This window comes from Oryctolagus cuniculus, chromosome 20, assembly GCF_964237555.1.
Source record: "Oryctolagus cuniculus chromosome 20, mOryCun1.1, whole genome shotgun sequence".
NCBI classification, from domain to species: domain Eukaryota; kingdom Metazoa; phylum Chordata; class Mammalia; order Lagomorpha; family Leporidae; genus Oryctolagus; species Oryctolagus cuniculus.
The window spans coordinates 44,407,873-44,425,439 of NC_091451.1; the positions used below are offsets into that span (position 1 = coordinate 44,407,873).

A 17,567-nucleotide genomic window follows, 5' to 3' on the forward strand; every position below is an offset into this window, starting at 1 on the left:
CTCCCCCTCCTCCTCCCCTTCCCATCCCTCTCCTCCTCCCCCTCCTCTTTCTTCCTTCTCCCCTCCTTCCTCCCCCCTCCTTCCTCCCCGCTCCTCTTCTCCCTCTCATCTTCTCCCTCTTCCTCCATTCCCCCTCTTCCTCTTCTCCTTCCCTCCTCCTCCTCTCATTCTCCCCCTCCTCCTCTAAGCCCTTCCTCCTTCTCCTCCCCTTCCTTCTCCTCTCCCCCCACCTTCTCCCTCTCCTCTACCTCTTCCTCCCCCTCCTTTCCTCCTCCTCTCTGCTCCCTCTCCTTATTCTCCCCCTCATTCTCCCTCCTCCCCCTCCTCCTCCCCCACCCCCTCTCTTCATTCTCCCTCCCCCTTCTCCTCTTTCTCCTCCTCCTCCTCTTCCCTCTCCCTCCTCCCTCTCCCCCTCCCCCACCTCCTCTCCTCATTCTCCCTCCTCCCCCTTCTCCTCTTCTCTCTCCCTCCTCCCCCTCCTCCTCCCCTTCCCATCCCTCTCCTCCTACCCCTCCTCTTTCTTCCTCCCCCTCCTCTTCTCCCTCTTCTCCCCTTCCCCCTCTTCCTCTTCTCCTTCCCCTCCTCCCCCTCTCATTTTCCCCCTCCTCCTCTTCCCCTTCCTGCTCCCCCCTCCTCCATCTCTTGCTCCTCCTTCCCTCTCTTCCTCCCCTGCCTCCTCCTCCCCTGCCTCCTCCTCCTCTTCTTCTTCCATCTCCCTCTCCTCTTCTCCCCCTCCTCCTCTAAGCCCTTCCTCCTTCTCCTCCCCTTCCTTCTCCTCTTCCCCCCTCCTCCCTCTCCTCTACCTCTTCCTCCCCCTCCTTTCCTCCTCCTCCCCGCCCCCCTCCTCATTCTCTCCCCTCTTTCCCCTCTTCTTCCCTCTCCTCCTCCCCCACTCCTTCTCCTCGTTCCCCCCCTTCCTCCCTTCTCCATTCCCTCCCCTTCCTGTTGCCTCGGGACAGCTACAGGCAAGTCCAGCTGCGAGAGCTCAAGACCAAGTATGAAGAACCACCTCTGGGACCACAGTCATGGCACCGGCCCGGAGGTCCACCCGGAGCCCCCAGTGGGGCTGGCACCAAGTTGTGGTCCAGGAGCAGGCAGCCTCCAAGGTGTGTTCCAGCTCGCCGAGGCCCCGCCCAGCCAGAAGCGGCAGGGTGACCTGTGTGTGGCGAGCAGAGCGGAGAAGCAGCTCGGGCTTCGAGTCCCCTACGGCGGCTCGAGCCAAGACCTCACCTGCGGCTTCCGATGCGCCCTGACGTCTCCAGGAAGGGCGCCCTCTTCCATGTTCCAGAGCCAGACCTGTTGAAGCTCAGGCGCGCAGAGAGAGCGGCTCCGCTGCGTTCTGGAGCCGAGACTCCCGAGCTGGCCTCTGGCAGACCCAAGGCCTCCACGGCGGACTTCCGAGCTCTCCCAGCACTGGCACCTTGACCCCAGCCTCTGATGACGCTCCCGAGTCAGGAGGCCAGATGTCCCGGAGCCAGGAGCCCAGCTCTGAGCACCCACAGTGAGCTTGGGCACCGACGGGCCAGAGGTAGAACCCCAGCTCCAGCCTCTGGCAACCATCAGGCATCCAGAAACGAGGGCCCTCCAGCTCCAGCCCCTCATGGAGCTCGGGCGCTCAGAGGGAGGAGCCTCCTCGTTCCAGCCCCAGGCTCCACGTCCAGCCTCCACGAAGCTCCGATGTCCAGAAGGCGGGACCTCCTTGTTCCAGCCCGCGCTCCACGTCCAGCCTCCATGAAGCTCCGATGTCCAGAAGGCGGGACCTCCTTGATGCCCTAGAACCAGGACTTCAGCCCCAGGCTCTGGAGAAGCTCAGAGGCTCAGAGAGTGGCCATGCTTGAAGTTCCAGACTCCATCTCCTGCCTCTGCCAGAGCTCAGGTGTCTGTCCAGAACTGGTGAGAAAACCTCAGGACTGTGCTTCTCGGGCCGAAGCGGGTGTGGCCGGTTTGGCCTGAGACTGGAGAGGGCAAAGACACCTGCCGTCCACCTACGGCCCTCTCGCGGCATACCACACCCTGATGCCTCAAAGAGGTGAGCGAGGCCCCGGCACTAGGACACTGGTGCGGAAGATAGGTTCCAGCGGCACAAGCAGAGAGTGCCAGCAGGGGACGGCGTTGGGAGGTGCACGGCGGCGGACGCCGTGGATCGCGGTGCCATGCCCGTGGCAACGCCTGCCCAGGAGGCTGAGAGGCTGCAGCAGGGCGTGCTTCTGTGCTGTTTGGTTGTGCTGGCCGCAGCGCTGGCCGTGCACCAGCCTCGACCCGTGGGGCTGCCAAGTTGGCTGCGCCCTGGAATGTAACGCAAGCTGGTTTCTGCGGCTTCGCTCCCGTCCCAGTGGAAGGTGCTAACCGCCCGTTCGCCAGCCTGCGTGAAGCCATGACCTCCAGGCTGCTCGGATCTGGTTGCTTCCTTCTAGCAACGGAAATTCATCGAGGTTGGACAGGGCCAGGGCCAGGCCATGAGGATGGGCGTGAAGACAGCACCAGAGGCAAAGGAGGCCCCCAAGCACACTGACATCGCAGATGGAGCCCTGCCCTGGGTGCCTCGATGCTGACCCTCGTACGCTGACCCTCGTACCCCGAGAACTCAGTTGCCGCCAGGGTGTCCACTAAGCTGGAGGGCATGGGGCCACAGTCGCTGCGAGGACGTTGAGGACAGTGCGACAGCCGTGGAGACCGCCGACCCCCGGAGGAGGGGGTGCCGATGCTCTTCTGGGTCTGGGCTCTGAGGCCTGTGGACTGGGGGTTCCGAGAACCTGATGGTGCCAGGCAGTGCCGTGCAGACGCAGCGCCAGCGCGGTGACCCAGAAAAATGACTTCTCTGCTTCAGCCAGAATCTGGAAGGGAGCAGCTCTATGCAAACATGCCCGAGGTGCCCGCGGCGCTGTGGTGACATTTCCTGGAAACTCAGTCGACTTTGGAACTGCGAACTTCGCTAAGAGCGGCTGGAACCGGGGCTCAGCGGAGGAGGAGTGCGTCTTGGAGGACTGCCCTACCCCCACCCCTTGGCCGAGTTATTTTAGGAGATTTCCAAGAACAGGCAATGATCAGAAGTCCCCACGGCAGAGTCTGAAGCCAGGTGCAGAAAGAGCCCTCCACGAGGTCCTCCCCAGAAGCCACAGAGGAGGGGACTCGGCTGTGGGTCGTCGGGCGTGGCCCCGTCGGTTGGGGCACAGGCGCAGGTGCCCGTCACCTGCTTGTCCTGCAGCCCATGGGAGGGGCGTTCTGCCTGTTGCTCACCTGCCCTCCCTGGGCTGTGGGTGACGGCCCCCGCGGCAGCACGGGCCAGGGCCAGGGAGGAAAGCAGTTCCCAAGGGTGAGGAGAACCAGGGCCTCGCTCACTCTTCCAGGCATCAGGGCTGCAGGTGCAGGCTGCAGCTTTCCTCCAATGACTGATTTTCCCTCTGCCTCTTTGGAGCTGGGGGCTGGGGGATGTGGGGCCCGGCAGGCACACCCAGAGCTGCCTCCAGCCAGCCCCCTGGCCTCCGGGAAGTCATGCTTCTGACCCGGCCTTCCACTCCTCCGAAGACTCGACGGACTCTGTCCCGCCCTGCACCCAGACACCGCACAGCACCGTAGCGGCCTGAAGTGGGGAAGCCGGCCCAGGCGACGCCCCTCGAAAAGCTGCTGCCGCCCCTCTGGAGTGAGGCCCGGTGGGGGTTGGAGGTGGGTCAGGAGGCCAGGGGCTGAATTCCAGTCCCCAACCAGCAGGGGACAGGGAGCCCCCAGGGCCAGCCCCCAGAGACGTGGCCCGGGCTCTCGATGGCTGCGGCCTGCACCCCGGGCGCCCTGTGGGGAGGGTTCTTGGTATCAGCCTAGCTTGGCTCAGCAGGCCCCTGCTGGCACACTGGGCGGGGTGGGGGCGGGAGCTGGCAGGGTGTCTGCACCGTTACCTGTATACCTGCACTTTACAAAGCACTTTATTTGTTTGCTTGGTGTTGGCTGAGGTGTGAGTGGAGGTTTTGCGTGTGGGTGGGGTGCTCCTTAGAGGTGAGACTCCCCCGGGGTCCTCCTGCATCCCTCAGTCCCTGGGGCCCCCCTCCTGGGGAGATGCCAAGGCCAGGGGGAGGAAAGCCCCCCGATGTACCCTCGACCTGGCCTGTGGGGTGTGGGGTGACTCGGCCAGGCTGGGACGCCTCCCTTCACTCAGAATTGACTGTGACCCCTAAAGGGCCAGGCCTTGGCCAGGACCCCCCTGCCCCCATGCTTAGCTGCCAGCAAAGTGCTGCTGCTTCTGGAATCCTGGAGACCTGGGCTTCACCCCAGCACCTCCACAGCCCCAGCACTAGGGGGTCTCCTGGGCCGTGAGCCCTGGTTGGCTCAGGTACGTGTGCTGGGCTGCTCCTAGGGGCAGGCTCAGTGTGCAGGGGCCCTGGGCTCAGGGGCTGCAAGTGTGCCTGTGCACGCCTGCATGTGTGTGTGTCAGTGTGGGGGTGCGTGCCTGGGTGAGTGTACATGCGTGTGCGCATGGGCGTGAGTGAGGGAGACGGATGCAGAGCTGCCTGGGGAGTGAGAGGAGTGCATGTTCCACACCCCTTTTCTCCCCTGGACCCCCTTCTGGGGTCACCCCTGCCACAGGCTTCCCGGCCTTGACCTCTCGCCCCCGTGGGCCTCCCAGTACCTTCCTGTCACTGACCTACCCCTGCCACCCACCGCTGCCTCTTCGTGGCAAAGCGGCTGCTGGAGTCAGACCTGAGCGGCTGCTGTCTCTGCGAGGGGCCTGACACCCTCCTACCAACTCTGCCCAGTCAGAGCTGTGACCTGAATTGGAGCCCTCCCCACCATGCTCCCACCCCGTGCTGAGGGCTCTTGGCTGCCCACGCCCAGCCTCTCCTCCCCCCCCCCCCCCGCCACAGTTGCAGCTTCCAGGCAGCTCTGGTGAGTGGGTTGAGCCGGGTGCAGGCTGTGTCCTGTGCCCAGGCTCCCCAGCCTGCCCAACCGCTGCCCAGGAGCTGGCCGGGGAGCTGGGACCCGACGGGAGCTCCGGGCTCTGGCTGCTGCACCTCACCCTGCAACACAGCATTGGACCGGACGACGCCCATGCACCTGTGCCTGCTGCCCTGTCCGCCCAGCCTCCAGGTCAGTGCCTGCTGTGCCCACCCCTTACCATCCAGGTGCTGCGTCCTGGAGGGGAAACGCTTGTGTGTGAGATGCATATGAACACATCGATGCCATGAATCAGGTTTTTCCTGTAAAATGTGCGTTTTGCCAGATCGGCTTGCCAGTGGGGTCTAGAGTGGACAAGGCCCTGGGGCTCTGAGGCTTCGAGCGACCCTTGTCAGCCATGTGCCCCTCGCCATTGCTGGATGCCATGTCCTTGTGCTCTTTCAAAGTGGGGTGCAAGCTTTGCTGCCAGTTTTCAGTGGAGACCCCTGGCTTCCCAGCCTTTCCCCCGGGGTCTGCAAGCAACGGGGTCTGCAAGCCCGGCTTGGGGGAACCCTGCTCCCCACTGGCACCGCTGTCGGGCTCCTCCATCTCGTTGTCACCATCACACAGGGTCAGAGTTCTGTGACGGCAGGGGTGGGCCTGGGCAGGCTGCTGCCCCCTGGGCCCCCGCGCTTGGGCCCTAGGCTCCTCCCCCTGCCTCTCGTGGTCGGTCGTCCCCCTCATGTCCGTGTGCGCTCCATCAGCAGGACTCCCACCGCCTCCATCCGTCTCCGCCGCCCGCTCCTCTCCATCATCCTCGCCGTGGCTCACTCTGGCCTCCAGGGCCTTGTATGTGGCAGGCTTTCATTCATTCGTTGCATGTCCGGTGAAGGTCTGCTATGTGCCAAGCCCTGTGCCAGCCATCGTGTAACGGAGCTCGGGAGCGCCCACGCCTTGGGGAGATGCACGCCAGCCACGGGACGGGGGAGAGCCTGGGCCGGGGCTGCTCCGGGGACATGGGTGCGGGGAGGATGCGCCGGACAGCAGGGCTGGGGCAGGGGGTGGGCTCTGTGGGGCCTGATGATGAGCAGAGCCTGGGAGGGGAGGCACAGCTCCTCTCTTGGCTGCCCCGTGGCCCAGGTCTGAGTCGTGGCCCTGGAGCGCAGGCCCTCCGCAGTGGGCAGGGGCAGTACTGTTGGCGCTGAAGGGACGTGGTCCAGGATGGGGATCTGCTGTGAATGTCTTGGTGTGGCCAAGAACTGGTTGTGCAGCAGTCAGAGAGGAGGTTTCTAGGTGTGGGAGAGCCCGCCTGGGCCTGTGTAGTTCTGGGCAGGCCCTGGGGATGGCGGTACCGGGGCTCAGCCGTGGGCACCTTTGAAGACTGTGGGCTCCACTCTCGGCTCCGCCCTGTGTGGGGGCCTGAGGCCTTGGTGCCCTGGTGGCCGCTGAACTTCCCCAGACCCTCAGCCTTGTTCGGGTGCGCGTCCTCTTGCTTCTGGGTCAGGAGTCGGGTATGTGAGGCTATGCCTTGGGGTCTGCTGGGATAGGGTGGCCCGTGGGGCTCCCACCTTCCCTAGGACAACCCTGATTCCCCCAGGGAGCGCCCTGCCTCCTCAGATGCCTGAGAGGGAAACCAGGGCTCAATGCAGGGTCCCTTCTGTGTCACCGGAGCCCCTCTCCCCATCCGTGTCCTGCAGACCTCCAGAGCTCCTGCCCTACCTGCAGGTTGCACGGGGCCATGTAAGCTCCCCCAACCTGTGTCACACTCAGCTCCCCCAGCTCCCCCCACTCCTGTTCACACTCAGCTCCCACTGCTGTCACATCCAGCTCCCCCCACTCCTGTTCACACTCAGCTCCCCCCGCTCCCCCCACTCCTGTTCACACTCAGCTCCCACTGCTGTCACATCCAGCTCCCTCCACTCCTGTTCACACTCAGCTCCCCCAGCTCCCCCCACTCCTGTTCACACTCAGCTCCCCCAGCTCCCCCCACTCCTGTTCACACTCAGCTCCCACTGCTGTCACATCCAGCTCCCTCGTTCACGCTCAGCTCCTACTACTCAGCTCCCCCACCCCTGTTCACACTCAGCTCCTCCTACTCATGTGCCACACCCAGCTCCCCCCACCCCTGTTCACACTCAGCTCCTCCTACTCCTGTCACACCCAGCTCCCCCCACCCCTGTTCACACTCAGCCCTTCCTACTCATGTGCACGCCCAGCTTCCCCCACCCCTGGTCATGCTCAGCTCCTCCTACTCCTGTGTCACCCTCAGCTCCCCCTACCTGTCACTCAGCTCCTCCTACTCCTGTCACGCCCAGCTCCCCCTACCCTGTTCACACTCAGCTCCTCCTACTCCTGTCACACCCAGCTCCCCCCACCCCTGTTCACAATCAGCTCCTCCTACTCCTGTCACGCCCAGCTCCCCCTACCCTGTTCACACTCAGCTCCTCCTACTCCTGTCACGCCCAGCTCCCCCTACCCTGTTCACACTCAGCTCCTCCTACTCCTGTCACGCCCAGCTCCCCCTACCCTGTTCACAATCAGCTCCTCCTACTCATGTGCCACACCCAGCTCCCCCCACTCTGTTCACACTCAGCCCCTCCTACTCATGTGCACGCCCAGCTTCCCCCACCCCTGGTCATGCTCAGCTCCTCCTACTCCTGTGTCACACTCAGCTCCCCCACCTGTCACTCAGCTCCTCCTACTCATGTGTCACACCCAGCTCCCCCCACTTTTGTTCTCTCATCTCCTCCTACTCATGGGTCACACTCAGGCCCCCACCCATGTTCACACTCAGCTCCTCCTACTCCTGTCACGCCCAGCTCCCCCCACCCTGTTCACACTCAGCTCCTCCTACTCATGTGTCACACCCAGCTCCCCCCACTTTTGTTCTCTCATCTCCTCCTACTCATGGGTCACACTCAGGCCCCCACCCAAACACCCAGCTCCCCCCACCCTGTTCACAATCAGCTCCTACTACTCATGTATCACACCCAGAACCCCCACCTGTGTCACACTCAAGCTCCTCCTACTCATGTGTCACACCAGCTCCCCCTTTTGTTCTCTCATCTCCTCCTACTCATGTGTCATGCCCAGCTCCCCCACCCCTGTCCACACTCAGCTCCTCCTACTCCTGTGTCACATCCAGCTCCCCCACCTGTCACTCAGCTCCTCCTACTAATGTGTCACACCTAGCTCCCCCCACTCTTGTTCACACTCAGCTCCGCCTACTCATGTGTCACACCCAGCTCCCCCAGCTGTGTCACACTCAGCTCCCCCCACCCCGTTCACGCTCAGCTCCTACTCCTGTGTCACACTCAGCTACCTCCCCCATGTGCCACATCCGTATCCTCCCCCATTTTGTGTTTCTTGAGTCCCTGTGCATGCAGGTTCATTTAAACCCCTTTCTCTTCTATCTCTGTCTCTGTCTCTGTCTCTGTCTCTCTTTCTCTCTCACACACACACACCCAGGGGCATTCTGGCCTTGGTGTCCTGCCCCCAGGGTTTATCTGTGTCTCTCTTTCACACATACACACACACACACACCCAGGGGCATTCTGGCCTTGGTGTCCTGCCCCCAGGGTTTATCTGTGTCTCTGTCTCTTTCACGCACACACACACACACACACACACAGCCCCCAGGGTTCATCCCTTGTGCTCAGGAACGGAGTTGGTAACTGGAGTCACTTATTTTCTGACACTTGCTGTCCGCCTGCGCGTGCCAGGCTGAGTGTGGAGGTGGGTGGGTTGGAGAGACACGCAGGGTAGGGGAGGTGGTTCTTCTGCACTTTATTGAGGTGGGGTCAGCACCCCCCAGCGCACGTCAGGGGGCCGGTCAGTTTGCAGGTCCAGCGGCCATCAGCACAGTGGAGGACGTTTGCGTCACCTTCCACGAAGCCTGGAGCCTTTAGGTGCCCCTGCCTCAGCCTCTGTGTGTCCTCCTGCGGTTCCCCGAGGGAGCTCCCAGATGCAGGAAGGGAGGCAGAGACGTGCCTAGGCATCAAAGCCTCGGAGGCGGTGCCCTGGCCTGGCTGCCCAGCCAGCCCTGTGTGGGGCCCAGCTGCGGGAGGCAGGGGTGGGCGGGGCTGGGCATGCTGGGCAGGTCCTGGCGCTGCCTGGGCTGGCTGTCCCTGGCTGCCGCTGCTCTAACCGCTAGCAGCCGGCGTGCGGTCCACTTCGGGAGGAGGGTCGCGGCCCGCGGTCGGTAGTTGGGGGATGGGAACGGCTTCATACAGGAGTTGATTGCACAGTCATCCAGCTCCTATATGATGCCTTTCTTCATCCTCTTCAACCACGCACAGCCTCCGGACCCTCCGCTGTGCCCCGGGCTGCAGGGGGACACGTCTCGAGCTTGCTGCCGTCCCGTCCACCTCCACACGCCCCGCCCCGCCCCGCCTCGCATGCTCTGGGGTGCTTCTCCCCCAGGTCCCCCAGTTCCTGGAGGGAGAGCCTGGGGCTGGCCCGTCTCCGAGGCCCCCTTGGAGCAGAAGGCCCTGTACCTCCGTAGGGGCAGTCCCTGAGCCACCCTTTGGGCCTGCTGTGCTGGGCATGAGGGCCGAAGGCGGGCTCAGGGTCTGCCCTGGGGCCAATCTCGCTGAGCAGTTGGGGCTGCGCTCCCACAGGGCGCCCTCCGAGGGGACCCGGCCGCTGCCCTTGGCTCGCAGCACCGACAGCGCGGGCTGACTGCCCCATGGCCCAGGAGGAGGGTCTCCTTGAGGGGCCTCTGCCTCTACCCAGGGCTCTCCCGTGACCAGGAGGCTGAGGCCCCTCACAGGCGGCTTCTCACCATCTCCTCATCCCACCTGCCCCGTCTTCCCAGGACCCCAGAAGCTGACAGTGGGCAGCCCTCGTTCCCCTTACCCCTCTGCATCCCGCGCCCCCCACTAACTCCAGTCCTGTGCATGACTGCACTGCACCTCTGAGAAAACTGGCACCATTAACTCCATAAACCCACCCCACAGCCAGCCCAGGCACAGCGCCAGGGAGGGGAGCCACGCCCACCTCCTGCACCTGCTCCCCCTTCTCACCTGGGTCTGCCGGTGTCTCCTTGTTGAGTTCCGCAACGCGAGTGCAGGTCTCTAGGCCTGGGGTCACCTCTCACGGCCTTGGGACCTGACCAGAGTGCCCCCGGGCCCAGCAGCAGGGCAGCGGCAGGTGGGGGATTTGGGGTGGTGGCGGGGCCGGATTCTGGGGCGTGTGTGCTGCGGCAGGGGGCACCTGTGGGGTGTGGAGGTTGGAGGAGCGGGAGGTGGAGGGACTCAGCTCCCTTTGTCCTGTGGGTGCTGTCAGCTCCCTGGGTGCCCGTGACCTCGGGGTTGGGGGGAGAGGAGCTGGGAAATGGGCACACTTGGCCCCCAGGGGGGCCTGGGTGCTAGCTTGCACCCTCAGGAGCCAGTTGCTTGTCTCTGATTCCGGTTTGTGTGGTGGCCATGATGGCAGCACCCACCATGTCATCTAATTCTTTCTTTCTTTTCTTTTTTCCCCAGGAGAATAAAAGGTTTGTATGATGTTTTTTAAACTCTTTTTCTGGGAGTGGAGACGCAGTGACCTGATGTTCTGTCTGTAGCTCTCTCGTGTGCCTGGAGCTGCCTCTCCTCTGCAAATGGGGGTTCTGGCAGGGCAGGGCTGGGGATCCACAGAGGCGGCTGGCTTAGCAGCAGGGGCCGTGCTGGCGCTGGTGGCCCTGTGTGCACAGGTCTGACCCCTGCCTACCTCCTTGGGCCAGGCTGTTTGGCCACAGACTCTGTGCGTGGCCCTAGCTTGCGAGGGTCCACGGACTGTGCATGGCCCTGGCTTGTGAGAGTCCACGGACTGTGCGTGGCCCTAGCTTGCGAGGGTCCACGGACTGTGCGTGGCCCTAGCTTGCGAGAGTCCACGGACTGTGCGTGGCCCTAGCTTGTGAGGTTCCACGGACTGTGCGTGGCCCTAGCTTGCGAGGGTCCTAACTGCCCTGCTCCTTTTGATGGCTCCAGGCTGAGGCCCACTCAAGTCCTGGGCTGGGGAAGGGGAATGTGGGGGCCTCCCACTCACCCCACATCCACCAAGGAAGCCCCTATTAAGCAGAGTCAGAGGCCCACCCCCAGGAATGGCCTACAGGGACCTGAGTGGGGCCCAGTGCTGGGCGTGTTCGTCACATCAGGGCCCCTGGCCGCATACCAAGGCAGTTCATGCATGAGGTCTGTGTGTCACCCGACGCCCTGGGCCTTTCCTGTCCTTGAATCTCCCCAACCCTGTGTGGTGAGGGGAATGAGGCTGCACGAGGGACAGCGTCTCCCTGGGGTGGCTCAGCATGCTGGGGTCAGGGAGCCCCCCGGCCAGGCCACTGAGGGGGACCCTAGAGGTCCTGCAGTGGGAGTCTCTGCTGGGGTTGCTGTCGGTGCAGGGTGCTGGGGGCCGGGCAGGCAGACAGGGCGACAGGGCTGTACGTGGGCGCCCCGTGCAGGCGGCAGGCCCGGGAGGACCTGCCCTCAGCCCTCTGCGGCCTGGCTCTCCCCAGCAGTCGGTCCAGAGTGGGCAGCGGAGGGCGGGAGCTCTGCATACTGGCTGCACCCCGGATTCTGCCCATGTCCCCCTGAAATCCTCACAGAGCCCCAGTGACCGCTGAGGGAGCAGATTGAGAGGTCCTTCTGTGGAAGTGGGTGGGGCTGGGTGGGTGTGGGGCCGTTGGCAGGGAGAAGCCCTGAGGTGTAGCCCCTGACGTGAAGCCGGGGGTCCTGACCATGACCCCACGGTGCTGTGGTTGGGGGTAGAGTCCTCAGACAGGTGAGCAGTGGGGACAGTGAGATGCCCCGGAGGCGCTGGGAGGGTCTACCCTCCGTGCCCAGAGATCTGGGTACAGCTGGGCTGGGGGAGCAGAGGGGGCCGCACGGTCAGGCATTGGCACTTTTAGGGCACAGTGGGGTCCCTGAGGGTCCCCGCCAGGGAGAGAGGTGGGACAGCTGCCGGGCAGCTGCTCAGAGCCCTGTGAGCCCCCGACCTTTGAACCTAGACCTGTGAGGTGGTCTCACGGTGCTGGGTCGGGGCCAATCCCAGGCAGGGCACAGATGGCAGACATGGGGTCCTGTGTGCGTGACCCTTGGTGTCCCCTCTTCCTTCGAGGTTTAGAATCCTGCCCTTTGGCCTCCTTTGATGGGGGGCAGGCAGAGGGTTGAGTGAGGCAGCCTCCCCTTCCTAGGCCCGTGTACCCCATGTGGGGGGCAGACCCCTGCAATGGGGCCAGGTGTTTCCATGGGGGCCAGTGTGAGGCTTGCTCAGGCTCCCCCCCTCCGGCAGGGAGGGTCAGTGACTCCCCCACCCCAAGCTCCCCAGGGGGCATCCAGGACCTCAACGCCCCCAGCTTCCTGCGTTTCAGAACAAGCCACAGATTCAGTCTTTACTCTCTTTATTCGGGGGATGACAGGGAGGCGGTGGGAAGGTGGGGGGGGGGGGTCTCCGCCCTGTGGCAGCGAGCAGCATCTGGCGGTCGGTCTCCGTCTTGGGCGCCCCACGGCGCCCCGCGTCCGGTAAGTGATGCTGGTACAGCAGATGCTCTGGGGCGTGGTACATCCAGGTAAGGCCGCAGCCCAGGGTCAGACAAAGTCAGTGTCAGAGGGCCGCACCAGACAGGGCGGGAGTGGGGTGGGGGCACGTGCAGGGGGTGGGGCTTGCCTCTGGGGCGGGGCGGGGTCGGGGCTGGGAACAGGAGCACCGGTGCTGGAGGTAGAAGTCAGCGGATTGCCCAAGGTCAGTGTCCCAGGATGCGCAGAGCGACCGCGCGGCCCCCGGGGTGGGCGGGGGGCGTCCCTGGCGTCTGCTTGCTTTGGCTGCATCTGCTGTGGCTGCTGCCTTATCCGGGGGTGGGCTGGGGCGGGGCGTGGGGCGCTGGCGGCTCCCAACTCCGCCAGCCGCGGGCCTGGGACCTGCCAGAGGATTAAGACGGGGGTGCGTCGGTAGCCCTGGGCTGGCTCTGGGTCCTGGGCGGCTGGGCGCACCCGACGACGCCACTGGTTGACCAGTGGGGGCGGCTTCACGGACAGGGTCCCCTTGGGTCCGGAGCGGAGGGGACGGGGGCGCCGGGTGTGGGCGAAGCTGGTGGGGGGGCCGGGCAGGCCGGGTGGCTCCCTCAGTCCAGGTCGTCGTCCCGCTCAGGGTCGCCCTCGGGCTCAGGCAGCTCCTCCAGGCTGGGAGCGGGCGGGCTCTGCGCTTGGGCCAAGGCCAGGAAGCGGTTCAGGGCCTGGGCCACCTGCTGGCGGCTGAGCAGGAGGAGGCGGCCGCGGACGTGGAGCAGGCGGATGCCCAGGAAGTCCAGGACTTCGGGGTGCAGCAGGGAGCGCGGGCGAGGGAGGGCGAGCACGGTGTGCGCGCGGGCGTCGGGGGCGGCGCGTGCGCGGGCGTCGTCGGCTTCGGCTTCGGCGGGCAGGGCCTCGCGCACGTCGTTGGCCTGCGCGCCCTGCGAGCTGTCTTGCAGGCCGTCACGCAGGCCACTCTGACGGTAACGTTGCAGGTCGTCTTGCAGGGCTTCTCGCAAGGCGACATCCTCATCGCCGACGACGTGCAGTTCTGGGGAGCGGCTGCCGGGCGCCACGTGCCGCGGGGGGGGCCTGAGGCCCAGGAGCTCGCCCAGCGCCCGCCGCGCGGCCGGGGCCAGCGGGGCGTGGGGCGGCCAGTGGCCGGGGCCCAGGAGCAGCTCCAGCAGCTCCCGGGCCGAGAGGGTGTTGGCGCCCGCGAGCGGCGGCATCTGCGTGAGCAGCTGCACGGCGGCCGTGGCCAGGCCGCTGCCCGCCATGAGGGACGTGTCCAGGAACAGGCGCAGCGAGCGCCGGGCTGGGGGCTGGGTGGGCTGCCCGTGCGGCGGCGGCGGCGTCGGGGGCGGCGGCGGCAGCGAGAGGCGGCGGCGCGCCCTGAGCAGCACCAGCAGGGCGGCCAGGGCCAGCGCGCTCTTCCAGTAGAGCAGGCCGCGGAAGAAGTGCAGCAGCACGGCGCGGATCTGGGCCACGCTGAAGTGGGCCAGGAAGCTGTGGAGGATGTGGTGGACGGGGATCATGGCCAGCAGCTCCCGCGCCAGGCTCTGCCCGCGGGCCTCCTCCTCGGGGCCCGGCGCGTCCTCCTCCTCCACCTCCTCCTCCTCCACCTCCGCCCCCGCCGGGGCCGCCGCCTCCTGGCCACCGCCGCCGGGCTCTGCAGGGGGGTCCCGCTGGGACCTCCGGGCGGCCGAGAGCAGCAGCGAGCGCGGGCAGCGCAGGGGCGGCCGGCGCTGGCCGGTGTCGTCGTGGTCGTGCGCGGGCAGCGGCATGACGTCGAAGTTGAAGTGGGAGAAGAAGAAGGCCCAGTGCCCCGGGAGAAGTACGGTGAGCCTGTCATTATTCAGAGAGGCTAGATCCTCGCTGCTGAGAAGGATCATGATGGGCTCCTCGGTGTTCTCCAGGTAGCGGCTCCACACTACGAGGGCCGCGCGCACGGCGAGCACGCGCATTTCCACGGCCGAGGACCCCACCTCGATGGGCGAGACGCTGCGCGAGTAGAAGGCGCAGGAGACGCGGCGGCCGGTCTGCTCATCCGTCTGGATGAGAGCCGCGTGCAGGACCGCGCCGGAGACGCCCGTCTCCAAGTAGAAGCGGTTCTGGGGCTTGGGGTGGTGGAGCAGGGGCGCGCGGCGGAAGGCGCGCCGCAGCGCGTCGAAGGCTTCCTGCTCGGCCCGGCCCCAGGAGAAGGGCACCGAGTCGTCGGCGTCGCCGCGCAGCAGCTGCTGCACGAGCGGCTCGGCGATGGCGCAGAAGCGCTCCACGAAGTGGCGGTAGGGGAGCGCGAGCTGCAGGAAGCCGCGCAGGCCCCTCCGCGAGGTCGGGAGCGGGTAGGTGGCGATGGCGCCCACCGTGGCCTTGCTGAGCTTCACGCCCTTGGGCGTCAGGACGAAGCCCAGGAACTCGGCCGTGTGCCGGTGGAACTGGCTCCTGTCCAGCGAGCAGTAGACGCGGTGGTGGCGGAAGCGCACGAGCACCTGGCGCACGTGCTGCAGGTGCTCCTCCCGGCACATGGAGTAGACCAGGACCTCCTGGCCCGAGGACAGCACGAAGAAGCCCAGCATGTCCTTGAGGATAAAGTGGATCACGTTCTGGGGGATGACGGGGTCGGGGGACTGCGGGAAGGGCCGGTAGCTCTTCATGTCCTGCGGCTCCAAGCCGAAGGCCGCCCGCCACGTGTCCTCGGTGCGGGCCACGCCCAGGCTGCCCGGCACCACGCTCCCCCGCAGCTCCAGCCTGGTGAACCAGGCCGCCCCGTGCAGCTGGTCAAACAGCTCGGGGATGACCTGGATGTAGTCCTGCCTGTCCGTGAGCATGGCGCGCAGTGCCCAGCACTCCTCCCGCTGTCTGGCTTGCTCTTGCATCCTAGCACCCACGGGCTCCCAGGGCGCGGTGGAGGGACACTCGTAGAAGGTCTCGCTGTGATCACTGTCTCCAGCCTGCTGAAGCTCAGAGGGCTCTGATTCAGAAAGATCATCGGATCCGTCTGAGCTTGGCTGGTCGGAAGTCTCCTCATCTGCTTCCTTCGGGTTAAACACGTCGGCCAGGTCTGAGTACGGGTGCGGCAGGCCGGGGAGCAGGCTCAGGCTGTGCCGCTCCAGGGCGATGCATGGCGGGGGCGGGCGGAAGCAGTGCTCCAGGCAGTAGGGAGAGTGGAAGGTGCAGCGGCCCCTGATCCAGTCGATGTCGGGCGCGTGGACTCGGAGCCAGCGGACGCCGAGCACCACGGAGAAGTCGGGCGAAGGTAGGACGTCGAAGGCGATGGACTCCTGGTGGTTCTGGTGGATGCACACCAGGGGCTCGGTGTGGAGCCAGATGGGCTCGTCGCCCGTCAGCGAGCCGGCAGCGGACGGCACGGACTGCGGGTAGGGCTTCTGGTACAGCTCCACGTAGTGCTCCTGCGCGAACTTCTCGTCCATGAAGTTGCCCTCGGCCCCCGAGTCGACCAGGGCCTGGACGGCCACGCTGTGGTAGGGGTTCACGCGCACCATGAGCAGCAGGAAGAGGTGGGCCCGGTTGATGGCCGGGTGGGCCTCGCTGGGCAGCCAGCTGCTCACCATCCACCTCTCGGGCGCAGGTGAGTCGATCCAGGTCAGGTTCCGCGGGCGGGCCTCGGGGGGCAGCCTCAGCACCGCCCTCCGCTCAGCCAGCTTCTCCTCTATCTGCAGGACCAGCACGACGAGGCTGTCGAGCGAGTCCGGCTGGGGCACCCGGAAGAGGTAGTGGCGGATGTCTTCGTTGAGCCCCTGGCACAGGTGGGCCTGCAGGACCTCGTCCGGCCAGCCCAGGGTGGGTATCAGGCTGCGGAACTCGGTGATGTACTCGGCGGCCGGGCGGGCGCCCTGCCTGATGTTGAACATGGCGTCTTCCGCCACGCGCAGCGACTGCCGGTACTCGAACACCTCGGACATGGCCTCGAGGAAGGCCGGGAAGTTCTCCGTCAGGGGGCTGCTCTGCTCCAGCAGGGTCCTGGCCCACTGCAGGGCCAGGCCGGAGAGGTGGCCGATGACGTACTGCACGCGCTGCCGGTCGCTGCAGAACCCCCGTGGGCAGCTCTGCAGGGTGAGCTGGCAGAGCACGATGAACTCGCGGAACTCCCTGCGGTCGCCCGAGAAGCGCTGGGGGGCGGGCAGCTGGCCGGCAGCGATGCCCCTCGCCAGGATCTCTTCCGCCACTCTCTGCTGCTCGTTGAGGTCTTGCATGCGCAGGTACAGCGAGATGATGGACTGCATCATGGACATGGCTTCCCCTGGAGCGCCCTGGCCCTGGCCCTCACCCTGGGCCTCGCCCTGGCCCTCGTCCTGGCCCTGGCCCTCGCCTTGGCCCTCGTCCTGGCCCTGGCCTTCACCTTGGCCCTCGCCTTGGCCCTCGTCCTGGCCCTGGCCCTCGCCTTGGCCTTGGCCTTTGCTTTGGCCTTGGCCGTGGCCGTGACCCTCTCCCTGGCCTTGGCCGTGGCCCTCTCCCTGGCCTTGGCCTTCTCCCTGGCCCTGGCCCTCCTCGGGATTCGCTTCTGCCCCTTCTGCCTCTGCGTCGGTGTCGTCGCCCGGCCCTGCTGTGGCTCCGGCCGGGTTGTCCCAGGCTTCCTGTGTTCCCTCCGAGGCTTCGCTACGTGGACCCCCCGTTGGCTGGCGTGAGCCGTTGCATGACTCCTCCAGGTCTTGGAGTAGGTCATTGGGTGGATCCTCTAATTCCTTACGTGGGCCACTGGATGGCTCCTCCATGTCTTGGAGTAGATCAGTGGGCAGCTCTTCCATTTTCTCCAACGAGCCCCTGGGTGGCTCCTTCCTTCCCTGGGCTGGGCCGCGGGCCGGCCCCGCCCCCTCCTGCGCGCCTCTGCCTGCTGCCTCCATGGTGGTCTTGGATGAGCCCTCGGAGGACTCCATTTGTTTTGATGATGGATTCTTAGGCTCCATCATCGTCTCAAATGAGTCTTCAGAGGGTTCTATCTTGTCGTCGGCGGGAAGTGCTGTTTTCTGAAGACTGGTAAGGTCGTGCTGCGCCCGGTGAGCGGCTGGGACCCTGGCGATGAGAACCTGGGGGCGGAGGGGGCGGGGAGGGGAGCAGGCGGTCAGGGTCAGGTTTTCAAGGCTGGGAGTGATGCCCGACTGAGCAGGGCAGGGTAGTACCCGGGAGACGTCCAGCGCCCAGTGCCTGGTCACTGGGGAAGCCCCTGGGGAGCGTCTTCCAGCATCCAGCGCCTGGTCACTT

The 17,567-nt window shown here is 65.7% G+C and overlaps 1 protein-coding gene and 5 non-coding genes across 6 annotated transcripts; 5 read left to right on the plus strand and 1 right to left on the minus strand.

The window, feature by feature from the left end:
- The first annotated feature begins 9,079 nt into the window (after window positions 1–9,079).
- On the plus strand, window positions 9,080–9,140 carry MIR337 (microRNA mir-337). The gene has a single exon (NR_162608.1). It is a non-coding gene; the product is annotated as a microRNA mir-337 (primary transcript).
- Window positions 9,141–12,808: 3,668 nt separating this feature from the next.
- On the minus strand, window positions 12,809–17,387 carry RTL1 (retrotransposon Gag like 1). The gene has a single exon (XM_070065406.1). The coding sequence runs from the start codon at window positions 17,273–17,275 to the stop codon at window positions 12,962–12,964; it is 4,314 nt and encodes a 1,437-aa protein (XP_069921507.1). The 5' UTR covers window positions 17,276–17,387; the 3' UTR covers window positions 12,809–12,961.
- On the plus strand, window positions 14,183–14,256 carry MIR433 (microRNA mir-433). Its single transcript, NR_162642.1, has one exon. It is a non-coding gene; the product is annotated as a microRNA mir-433 (primary transcript).
- On the plus strand, window positions 15,302–15,357 carry MIR127 (microRNA mir-127). The gene has a single exon (NR_162516.1). It is a non-coding gene; the product is annotated as a microRNA mir-127 (primary transcript).
- MIR432 (microRNA mir-432) lies at window positions 17,016–17,084 on the plus strand. The gene has a single exon (NR_162641.1). It is a non-coding gene; the product is annotated as a microRNA mir-432 (primary transcript).
- MIR136 (microRNA mir-136) lies at window positions 17,236–17,291 on the plus strand. Its single transcript, NR_162529.1, has one exon. It is a non-coding gene; the product is annotated as a microRNA mir-136 (primary transcript).
- Window positions 17,388–17,567: the final 180 nt, after the last annotated feature.

Excerpts from the sequence above, each read along its gene's own strand:
- RTL1 (XM_070065406.1), bottom strand. The coding sequence starts at position 17,275 with ATGATGGAGCCTAAGAATCCATCATCAAAACAAATGGAGTCCTCCGAG.